A 12417-nucleotide genomic window follows, 5' to 3' on the forward strand; every position below is an offset into this window, starting at 1 on the left:
TGCTGGAGGTTCTTGGATTCATGACAAGAATAGTGAATACATAGCAGTGTCATAAGGGAAACGGTAAAATGGATATAGATGTGAAGCAAGAAACTGCTACGTAGAATTTGGACAGCAGGGCCTGAGAGGGGGAAGCTTCTCTCCTGGAAAGAGGGAAATGGAGAAAAGGAAGAGAATAAAAATGGAAGGAAGTATATGCTAGGTAACAAGTCACACAGTGGCTTTGATGCTGTGGTCCTGCCAGAGTTTGCCAAGAAGGAAGAGGGGAGGGTATGCAGTCAGAAGAGAGCTTTTCAGTGGTATCTGGAAGTTAGAAGGAATTGGAGAGTTCAAGAATGCAGGATGGTCGCAGGGAACTTTCAGAGAAGACAGAAGACTGCAAGAAGTATCTGGTATGCTGGATGTGCCAGCAGTGCAAAGGTGCTGGAATGTGTCATTGATTGGCTGTTGACCTTCGCCTTTCTTTTCTTCTACAAACTTAAATCACAGAAAAGTGGTTGAGAAGAAGGTTGTAAACGGATGTAAGTCAACCACAGACTTCATCTGATTAGCTGTCTGTCCATATGCAATACTGTTTTTACGATGCTCATGTACACTTAAGGAATATTTTTTTGTTACTTATGGTCAAGATGCAACTAATAAATTACCATTTAATAAATCAAAATGATTTTCAAAATTGAGCTAAACCAGATTGCTCACTGAGTTTTAAAGCTTCGCATTGAAAAAAGCAATCAGAAACTGATTAAAATGAAAATTATTGTAGTGGGGTTTTTTCTTGGATAAAAACACAAACTAAGAAAGTGGGGTTTATTCTGATTCTGCTCTCTGAAAATAAACCCTGTGCTTAATTTTTAATTCATCTCTTTTCTTTACCCATCCTCTAAGTAAACCATCACATTTTTGACCGAGGAGGATTATGGAAAATTATGCTGAACAAAGGAGAAGTGTTCAGAAGATTAGTTTTTCTGAAAGAGAAGGAGTGATCAAAAGTTCTGTAATAAAATTTGGAAGCACTGTAAAATATCTGTACCTTATTTGGCTCTAGAGGTGTTCAAAATTTTGAGTTTGAAAAATAACATTCTGACATTGGAGGAGGTATTTCTGAGTTTGAAGTAATAATTTGAATATTTATGTAATTGTGGGGATGATTTTTGGATATGGCTGTTTAACAGACCTGAGAATTGGTGCATACATGTTTTGTTGGACTGTGATTTAAATATTGTTGGTGAGGCTGATATGTGGCTAAACTATTTAAGTCAATTAGATATTTACTAGTTTCTTTAGGATGTCCTAATCATGGTTTTACTTTTCAGATTTCCCATCTACTTTTGTAAATGTGGCCTCAAACTGCATTATAATACTATTAAAATCTGAAGTGTATTTCTAAAATTGGAGTTGCAGAGCCCCTTGGTGCAAAACATTTTTAATTGTTTTTAGGGAGTGTTGAGGTTACTGGATGATTCATTGCAGTAGGTTTTGCTGAACTCTCATTTACAGAAAAATTGCCAATTTTTTTCAGTATTTTGGGGGTCAGTAAGGTTTGTAATTTACTGTAGGTAGTTACATTTTTCAAACAGACTGTCAGGAAACACTGCCAGAACAAAACTATTTGTGCAGGTAATTAATGGAGAGGCTGTGGTACCTGCTGACAGCTATTTTCCAAGGAAAGGAATGGTTTGCAGCTCGGGGAAAAGTGTTAAAAGTGTGCCCAAACCAGTAACTCAAACTGAAAGAGCAACCTTTGATCTGAGACATAGTTTAGGTCACATTTTAATGAATAGCTTTATTAAACTAGTATATTAAACTAATATTATTCTGTCTGTTGGTACATTTTATTTGCAGAAAATTGGATCTGTCTAAGGGTATTGGACATCTACAACAGTGATGCTGGTTAAAATTAAACTGGTAGCTTTAGGGTGTTTATTTAAAGGAATGTTTTCGTGCATTGAAAGGAATGTGTTCAATTCAAACACTGACATTAAAAATCTAATCTGGACAGAGCTCACGTAGGGGTTTTTGTATTAAAGACAGAGAAGGTGCAGGTTGCAAAAAGCCTTGCCTCTGTTTTAATATTGGTATTCATTGAACATATTTCACATTTAGCCTGACAGTGTTTTCAGGCTGCAAGGAACTTTCTAAAACTTAAACTGTAATACATCATAATATATAAATTAATAACAATATTACCAACTTTTTAATATCTTAATATATTTGTATTTTATTTCTGTTTTTTCTATGTTGTATTGACTCATTGAAAGAATTATTTCCCACTTGTATTTAGAGAGGGTTTAGATAACCCTCTTAGTTATCTATCTAGTGTTATCTAGATAAATGGTCCCACTCCAGATCATTAAAGAATATTATGGGGGAAAACAGTCTGAAAAAGGAAAATTGTGTTGCTGTTGGAGTTGTTAAGTGAGATTTTTCCATTGACACGGGATTACTCTCATCAGAAGGAGAAACCTGTCTTTTGCTGAAGTTGTGAAGGAATAAAATTGTATGCTGTGCTCTTTTCCTTCTGCCTGTCTTCTGAGCCCTTTGAACAAAATCTCAGTCAGACATGAGGGAGGATCTCCCCCATGTATGAGCTTCTGGCATGTTTTTGGAAATGTGTGGTTAGGTAGTGATTGAAGTTGTGTGTTTCCTGTTAATAATCCAGCAAGGGAAGTGTCTAATGACAGCTCGTCCTTGAAGAGAAAGAGAATAAAATGATAAAGGTCCAAACATGTAGCCTGGACACCAGTCAGGAGGGCCACTCACTGGAAATAAGCCTGAATTGTTCTGGTGTTGATCAAACTGCTGGAAATAGCCACCACAGACTGATGGGGTAGTAATTTCTACTGTCTTCAAGTTTTTCTGTACATTACTTCTTAAATACTTTCTCCTTTTTTCCTTGTACTCAAGGATTTTATCATTTGGATAATCCCTTTTTTTTCCATCTGTAAAAACTTTCCCTTAAGTAGGGGCCAGAGACATCTCTCTCCTGATGCACTGACTTCACAGTCAGATTTGAGCCATGGAAGTAGAAGTCACACTACAAGATAAAATTATTTTAGAAGTATTTTTTTCCAAACTGCTGTTTGTTAAAGATATAACCACAAATGTAATAATTAAATGCCAAGCAGTTACACATTTTCCATGGATGCTTAAGAGTGCCTAAATTATCTACTGTTCTTTAAGTCTTTTCACAAAGTGAGGCTCTTTCTAACATATCTATGGTGGAACACTGGTAGTACATTATACAGAAAAATACGCAGAAGCCTTTATTTTTTTTTTTATGGCTGAAGACTGATATGATGACAAGACCATGTGAAAGTTAGTGAAGGCAGCTGTTGACCTTTCCAATTTGGGGCAGTCCGTGTTTTCTGTGTTGGTGTATTAGTTAATACCATTTGGTAGTTGCCATCAATATTTCTGGGGTTTCTAAGTGGACTTCATACAGAGAGATACTTGAATTAGTTTTAATTTTCATTACACACACAGCTGAGTGAGTCAGAGGTAGCTTCTTGCTTCTGCAGCATCTTTGAAGACCCATAATGTTTATGCACATGTCCTCTATGCTATAATTGAAGATTTTTTGAAGGTTCCTGTTGCCAGCACTGCCTGTAGGGGTGGCTGAGCAGCTTTGGAAGCCTGTCAGGAGCCACAGGCGGGTTCCAGTAGCCTGTCGGAGACCGTGTGATTAAGGAGGTGAAACCTTCTTCAGAAGACTTTAAGAATTCACTAGATCGCCTTACATTACAGCTTCCAAAAGAGTCGACCACCATTTTCAATTCAGATTTTGTCTACTGAAACAAATTTACTTCTCCCAGTCTAGAAAACCTCCCTTGGCAATTTCCTGTGCTCACTGGGTTTTGGAGTCTTGTATACATGTCTGTAGTCACTCAATTACTTGAGGCCCCATAATGAATACAAGACTGACTGGCTGTCAAATTTCCTGTCTCTGCATGAAATCTCTATCTGGTACTTTGAATACCATTTGCAGACATTCTGGTTTAGTCCTGCAAATCAAGGTTATAGTCGTCATAATTGTAGCATCCTTTAGAAAAATAGGTTGAATGTTTCCTGTATCAAACAACCTGCGTTTATGTGTCCCATCCCCAGCCTGCCTGCCTCCTGATTTGTAGCATTGTTATGTTCATACTTCTTATGTTTTTATCTGTCATAAATCAATCAAAAGTCTTCAGTCTGCTTTTCAAATGTGAAGAAAATAAATTTATATTCATTAAAGTGCCGAAATATTGAGTAACTTGTAGAATACCCTTTCAGAAATGAATATTATGGACTTTATTGAGGTTTGTGTGGAAAGTCTGAGGTAGAACCAAGACTTCATATGTGCTGTCTCCAACCGCATGGTGCTTGCCATAAGTACAAATTTGAATTAGCTTTTCTACCTCATCTTTTCTCAAAAAATGAATTTGACTGAAATAAAGTGTATGCGTGACTGACAGAATCACTTCAATTCAAAAGCAATAGAGGATGCTAGAAAGAAGCTACTAAAGCTGAAATTATGTGGAAGGCCATTCATCTTGGCACTCTGCAGCTGCTTCCCACCTGCTTGCTTTATCTGCCCGACCTCTGCCTGTTCGTACCAGTCCTGTATTCACAACGTGAGTGATGGCAAACAAGATTTATCCCCTCATCCTTTGCTAAGGGACCTCTCTTACATGTGGGATATGCAGAAAAATGGTTCCCTTGGAGAGCTGTAATTATAGAATTTTGTGGTTTTGGATGGTGCTTCTGGGAGGCTTCTGCCCCACTCCTGGCCTTGTGTAACCGGGGCACGTCTCCCTGGTGAGTAATGTCACTGTAATGACCTTGGTGGTGACGATGACCAGAGCTGTGTCTGGCGCGATGACCCTGCAGTGTGAGGGAGCTGTTGGAGGACAGGGGAGCATTTCTGTGCTTTTTAAAGCCCAGGCTTATTTTTTTCCCCCCAACACCTGCCATTCAACCAGAACGCCTTAAAATAGAGATGTCTTTCATTATGCAGATAAACACAGGCAGAAACAATTAAAGTTACGCGTTTTGTTATTTCATCTTAATCCATTTTTACTAAAATAATTAAAAGCAGAAGCGAGGAAGGCACGTTTTGCCTGGCGAGTCTCCTGCCCGCCGCGTGTGGGGAGCGAGGCGAGCGCGGCGCCTCCCGCGGCCGCCAGGGGTCAGGCGGGAGCCGTGGGGGGCCGGGCGGGCGCCGCTGGTTCCAGGCGGCGGGTGCCAGCAGAACCCGATACGGTGCGATCTATAGAAGCAAGGTACAACTGGAATAATGAAATTTCAAAAATAAGCCCTTTTTAAAGGCTGGTTGTAACAGTTCTGCTGGGTATTGTAAATGCCTCAGGTGCACTTGATACTGCTGTTACGTTCCTGGCCCTGGCTCCTAATTTTTATGGAAAGATGGATTGAACTTCAATTTAGGAATATTCGGTAATCCCTCTCAGGACATACTGTAACAGCTGGTATTTCTGTGTTGCAGCAAATCGATTCCATACAGCAGTCAGCAATGCCTATGGCTGGGCTCCGGCAAAAACTTCCAAAGCATTTTAAATGAAGTGAGCCAAAGAAAATAGCATCATCACTGCAAAAATGTAGCTTAATTTGCACGTTAGGGAAAAAAAAAATCCTCATCCCATTCCAGCAAAATATTAAGCATTTTACTGGTAAGGATTTCATCAGGTCATTTATTTTTCATTAATATATATTTAGGATCAGGGGGCAATAACTTTATGCTGTATATAGGTTTCTTAAATAATGAGGAGCTTGATTTTTTTTGTACTGAATGATTTACTGTGAAATAAAAAAAAATAAAGAAACTGATGGAGTTGAAATACATCGCATATATGTAGATAAACAAGATTTTCTGCATTTTGCAGTGAACTCTTTTTAAGGAACCTGAATTTCTGGATAATAGTAATGTGCTTATAATGAGAACACCTTGTTTGGTTGGTTTTGGTTTTTTTCTGATTTGTTTTTTTTTTCTTTTTAACAGATGAAAGTACTTTAATATGCATATAAATCAAGATGTTTCATTAGTGATAGATAATTTTGTTCAACCAGTTTCTTACACGTGTTAAAGTAAAAATGCCTCTCTTCTTCATACGGCTGCTCGGGTGTGCTCATGCTGGGGACTGTCACTGAGTTTGGGACCCGACTCTTCTTTATGTGTTAAACAGAAAGCAAGCTGAATTAATGTAAAGTGAATATGTTCCGTCTTAATTGGTACAATGTGTCCTTGGCTATGATGTCTTTTTTTTTTTCCTCTTTTAAACTGCACCCTGGCTAGCTTTACATATAGATGTTTTACAGCTCTTGTCATCATAAGATGAGCTTTCACTCTGGAATACTTAATTTCCTTATCCGTGCTTTAAATTTTAAGTTAATGGACTTTTGTGCTGAATTGATGAATATCAAAATGGTTTTTTTTTGAAGCTGATTTTTTTTTTTTTACTGAAAACTTATTTTCTCCATAAACTTCTATAATTTAAAAAAATCCTAAAACCCTAAACAGTCTTAATAGATAAGCTTTTAGGTTTTTATTTGGTTCTTTTCATCACAGAAGAAGTTGTCCGGAGAGGTAACTTCTGCTGTGTTTGCCTTCTTAACCAAACCACCCAGATTCACTGAGTAAATGCCTAGGGGATGTAAAAACCCCCATGCTTAAAAAAACCTGCCAGGCTATTTAAACTGTAGGTTTATGCCTGGGGACAAGTGGACAGCTAACTTATATCTAATAATTTCTTTAAAACTTATTAAACAAAATCTTGTGGATGGCCTGTAGTATGCTGCAATATTTTTAGCCATGTGGAGATTTCTTCCAGTGAAAAACAAAATTTTGAACAGCATACACTGTTTACAGCACCTGTATATCACTCTTCTACAAGACTGTTGCCAACTTAAAATGGGTCCAAAATATGCACTTTAAGAGCCAACATGACTTCAAAAGTCATTCTGATTAATATGAATGTGTTTTAAAAAAACCAACAAAACCCAAAACAGCAATAGCAGCAGCAAAACGCTCTTCTATTTGTTTATTTTCTTTTGCTAAAGCAGAACTATGCTGCTTTCTTTCTTCAGGGATCCTTTTTGTTTAATGAAATCTGGGAAAAAAATCCATATTTTCTGGTAGCTTCTACTTCCCCCTCTCCCTTCCTTCTCCCTGCAAACACATCAGTCCCTGCCCTGCTCTGAGTAGATATTTGCTGTCTTAACTTGGAATTTATTTTCGTACGTTTGCGTTCCAGTTTCCCATTTTAACATGCTTGAGTACAAATGCGTTCACTTCTATTTGAAATTAATTTTAATTTTTGTTACATGTACTCTGAATTTTTCTCAAAAAGTGGTTGAAAGAAAGACCCAAAATTTACTATCAGTAGACCTGTACAATTATTACAAAATATGTGTTAAAAAAACACTGACTTTGTCATAATGAATCACAGAAAAATTCCTAACATGGTAATGGCTCCATCAACTTCACGAATTAAACTGCTATTTACCTTAGAAAACTATTTGCTCCAGTCCTACTTTTTACAGCTTCAGTTAAAATTTAGATTATATTTCCAGATTGCTAACAAAAATGTTAAATGACCTGAAAATGATTGAAAGGAGGTTAAATAGAAATACTGAATAAGTTACCTTGTTAGTAAGCAATTTTATTTCCCTGAGATAAGTAGTAGAAAAATTTGAATGACCTCAATTATTCACAGATTTATTAAAATACCCCTAAACTTTATTTCCCATATGCCTGACATGCTGGAGTTAAAGAGTATAATTTACACAAGAGAAATGTGTTAAACTATCCTTAATGCAGAAGCTAGATTATAAGCTAGACTGAAGAAAACAAAACTTGTTTCACCTGGAGGAAATAAAGATCTTAACAGTCATAAATAAATGTCTAGTGCTTGGTTTTGAGAATCTTAAATAAAAATTTATTTCATGATAATCATTGGATTCGATTAGCTGCTGTAATATACAGTTTAACAATGTTCTTAATTGTAAAATTCTCTTTCTGTTCTTTCTAGGAGAAGCTGGGAGATAACATAAATCTTTGTAGACAACTTGGCTGTGAGCAGTTAAACTGAAATAAACTTCTGCCTTCTGGCTGCAGCTCTGGTTTGAGGTTTCTGCGTGACGCTCTGCAGACTAAATCATGCCAGCGTTATCAACTGGATCTGGAAGTGACACAGGTACGCAGGCCAAGGAGGGGCCGTGCTTCCTCCACATCTTGTTTGTTAAGTCTGTATTTCAAGTAAGATAATTAATTATGGTCTCACCAGATTTTTAATTTAAGACTTAAAACATAACCTTTTCTCCCTGAAGTTAATTTAGATACATGAAACACCCCAGATAAAATATATTAATTTTGAAATGTTCCACCACCACCTTCTTCCCTTCCATCCCCAACCTCCTAAAAAGAACAGATCTAAACATATATTATAGATGGATCTGAAGAATTTGGATTCACCTCTGAGCATGGTTCCTACAATGTTAACTTGAAAAAGGAGGAGGAGGGGAAAAAAAAAGATGATGATATCATGCATGCCTTAATATTTGCAGCAGTCTAGACTATCCCCTCTGTGAGTTACAGTTATCAGTGGAGTTATTTCTGAACACAGACTATTCAGTTTTGACAACTCTGTAACAAATTAGGTGAAGAAAAATACTGTCTCAAGTTCAGTTCCTTCACTTGTCTTCCACGTCAGAGCCCAGTTCCTGACACTGACTGCTGGCAGTGGGATTGCAGATACGTAGCTTTCCATAGTTTTCACCTTCTTTGTGGCAATACTAGGTTATATTCAAAGGTTAAATTTCATCTTCTTGTTATCCTGAATTCTCCCTCTCTGAAAATATTTTTGTCCTTCTGTTTGGGATAACTAAAGTTAGTATTCTTGCTTGAGAGTGTTTGTTAAAAAACGGTGATCCAGCTGAGGTTGCAATACAGTACAAGATCCCTGCTTTCCAACCCTGTGCCCATAGTTTAATGCACAAGAGGAAACGGCAGGATTTGGAAAATTAGGAAGGAGATTTCAAGTCAGGAATCCAAAAATATGTGTATAAGTATGTATATAAGGAACTGCATTTGATTCTTTTTTTTTGTAGACTGTACAGGGCAGTGATTTTGTTTTCCTTACACATAAAATTTATCCTAGATGACAGTATTAATCTTTACAATTAGGGTGTGTATGTGTTTATTTGTTGCCATGGGGAAGGAGAGTTGTTTGCTTTTATATGCTTTTTTTGTCTCCCTATTCCTGTGTTTAAGGGATTTGACTATGACTTTGCCAAACCCTATCTCTGCATACCTTTCTTTTCTCTCCCTCTCCTCATGGAAATAAGTGACTTGAAGCTGTTCAGTATGCTAAAGCTGAGTTTTGGAAGATATGTCAGATCTACTCTGGGCTAATTTTCCACTCTGGACCTTTGCTTTCTTTATTGTGTACCCTTTTGTGTCCTTTCAAAACTTTCCTTAATTTTTTTTAAACTATTACTTGTTTATTTTTAAAGATTGTAATATGTCCAAAAGTAATAAAAAGTAATAGTCATGGACTTTCTGAATAAAGAAAGAGAAGTGCTTCAAAAAGTAGAAGATAATCCTAAGTTTGAAATATTGTGTGTTAAAATGCCTCCGAGCATGTTTTACTGTGCTACTTAAACCATATGATGATGCAAACATACCTTTAATAATTAATATCTGTGTTAAAACTCAAGTGTCTCCATTGTCTCATGAAATTTATAGTAAAACATGGTACATGCCGTTAATATCTTGCTGTTAATAATACTACTTGTTAAATCCTTGTTTTCTGCCTCAAGTTATAAGTTGTTTCTCTAAATAAAAATTTGCATTTGGAGTGAAAAGACAACTTTTTTTTTCTTCCACTTTCTTTACAATACTTCCTGATTGGGCTGATACGCACTTAAGTATTTTTGGGATGGTTACATCAAACTGTGCTTTCTAGCCTGGCTATGATACAGGTAGTTTCTAACTGGAGTTCTGTTTTTCTGCTGTTACTCTCACTCTTAGATTAAAAAGTAGTGATGTGCATAAATTTTTTCCTACCTCTGTTCTTCCTGTGTGGGTAAGCAGTCTTCCTCTCCCCCTGCCTGCACAGACTGGTATCGTGACATGTGACGAGTTGAGACTGCCCTGTCTGGGACACTGAGGACTTGGCAAGTCACTCAGTGGGACCTTTAGGTTAGGGACATAACCCTGTTCAGTCTGTTTGCTAAGACTCTCTTTTGTAAATACAATCAGACGAAGTGCAGCCTAACCTATTTTTTTGTCTGTTAGATGCTGAGTGAAATAAAAGTAAACCTGGATTTAAAAACAAATGAAAGTGTTCTGTGAGGGTTTGTAAATAGAAATGCGTCATGTGTGAATATTGAAAGTTGCTATGTCATGGACCACTGGATATTCAGTCACCAGTATAGGAACATGAATGATTTAAATTTTTTTTTATGTTGTCTGAAGTATCAGTTCACGGTCAAAAATAGGATTGTGTTCGTGATGGGCTGTATTTGATGAGACTAAATGTTTATCTGACTGTGTTCATTTTACCTTGCTTTTACTTTGTCAATAGCTTTTATTAGAAGTGGCACCATGTACTTGCAGCTGCTTTCTTCATATACATTCTCCATATCCTTGCTATTGTCTTACTGTGTTTTAACCCGTACCTTCTTCTGAACACAAGCCATGCCTTTTAAATCTGTTTTGAGGGGCATTTACCAGGCTTTAAGCTATGATAAATCAAAATCATGGCTACACTATTTTCAGTCTTTTAAAAAAAATGTTTTAATTTATTCAGATTGATATAATGACTTTTAATTTAATCTTATACCTTACCAGATTGATCTGGCTTCACTAACCTAAAGACAGAGGAAAAAGGCTTATGTGCAGATGCTTCTTTCTCTTCCACTCTCCATTAGCCATATAGAAAACTTATTTTTATATAATAACAATAGTAATAATTGAAAAGTTGCTCATTGTGTGTAACATCTGTGTGACCGTTAAGGTTTATGGTCCTGTCAGTGTCAAATCAAAGTTATCTTAAAGCAACCAGCATGAATGGAAGGCTGAGCTTATGCCTTGGGCTGGGTCAGAAGCTTTCAACAGTTTCTGTGTTGCAAAAGTCTGCTTTGCCCTCTGTGTGCAAGCACACCAAACAGGTTTTTTGAAGACTGAACAAGAAGACTTGCGTTTTTGCAGGTAAAGCAAGTCTGTGAGATCTGGCATTCACTTATCTGCTATATTTAGGAAGGTGTAAAATTGCAAGTCTGGCTTCACAGTAGTAGATGGCAGCTTTGTTGCTGACTTTGGTGGAGCCAAGATGACATCATTATGCTTTAAGTGTTGTTCTAATGTGAAAAACATCGTAAACTTGTTGCAGATTTCTTTCCTTCCAACGCTGTATCAAGCTTGCTTAACTGACAAGCTTAAAAATGCTTTTCTGTTTGTTCCCAAAAAGCAGTGCATGAATGTGCAAAGCAGACTTCATGTTTTTGTTTCATGTTTTGTCAGCAGAAAAATCACATTTATGGGCCAAGCTTAGGCACCAAGTAAAGCTGTGTGAGATTGCTTATATACAATGAAAAATACAAGTCAGAAGCAGTTCTTGGATTTGAATATTGTAAATTATACAAAGAAAATATGCAAAGGCTTCTGTTAGTTTCTCCTTGAGCACATAAAGGAGCGAGCACTGTGCCAGATAGTGGAGTTTTCTAAGTATTACAAGGCTGCAAAACTGGTTACATATTAGGTTTTTAATTTAAAAACCCCCACATTTGTTACTAACTAAATTTTAAGTTCATGTGGCCTCTAAAATATTCCTGGTTTTCATATTTTCATCTCTGCTTTGTAGTAATACTAAATAGATACGTGAAATCTGTTCTAAATGTTAGGTATTTTTCCAAAATGCATTTATAGTAGTGTATTTTGTGATTCTTTCGAATTAATCTCGACCTCTGAAGCTGCATGCTGTTGATGTGGATATGCTGAAAGCTGGTAGAAATATTCTGCTAGGATAGTTCTATGGATTGACTTCCCAGTGCTCAGAGACCCCTGCAAGCAATGTAAAGTTCAAAGACGATTTTGTAGGCGCCTGAACAAGAAGTTGTCTTGCTTTTATTGTTTTCGTATGGGTGTCTTCTCTTTATTTACTATGCTATTAATGCATTTTGATCAGCTTGTCAGTTTCAACATGATACTTTCAAGGAGGATTTGATAATAAAAAGGATAAAAAGGTGAAGAAACAATGTAACAATATGAAGAAAAAGCTGAGTAGCTGGCTAAGCTGAAAGGGCGGCACCAGGAACATCAGTAGTGGAAGAAGGACAAATTAATCTGAAGTGCTAAAATTTTAATTTTAGCCTTTTAACCCAGTTTTCAGGATTTTGAGGAAGATAGAAATCAGCAAGTTCTAT

General features: G+C 36.8%; 1 protein-coding gene across 4 annotated transcripts in view; it reads left to right on the forward strand.

The window, feature by feature from the left end:
• Nucleotides 1-12417, forward strand: part of MPP7 (MAGUK p55 scaffold protein 7) — a 147452-nt gene that overhangs the window by 33044 nt on the left and 101991 nt on the right. For 3 of the 4 annotated variants that reach the window (XM_059841146.1, XM_059841168.1, XM_059841161.1), the window contains one exon: nt 8022-8186. In XM_059841146.1, coding sequence (XP_059697129.1) covers nt 8150-8186 — 37 coding nt within the window. In that variant the 5' untranslated portion in view covers nt 8022-8149. Of the gene's footprint in view, nt 1-5641; nt 5664-8021; nt 8187-12417 lie in introns of those variants that run through there. The other variant, XM_059841154.1, reaches the window with a different exon arrangement.

Source organism: Haemorhous mexicanus, chromosome 1, assembly GCF_027477595.1.
Source record: "Haemorhous mexicanus isolate bHaeMex1 chromosome 1, bHaeMex1.pri, whole genome shotgun sequence".
NCBI lineage: Eukaryota > Metazoa > Chordata > Aves > Passeriformes > Fringillidae > Haemorhous > Haemorhous mexicanus.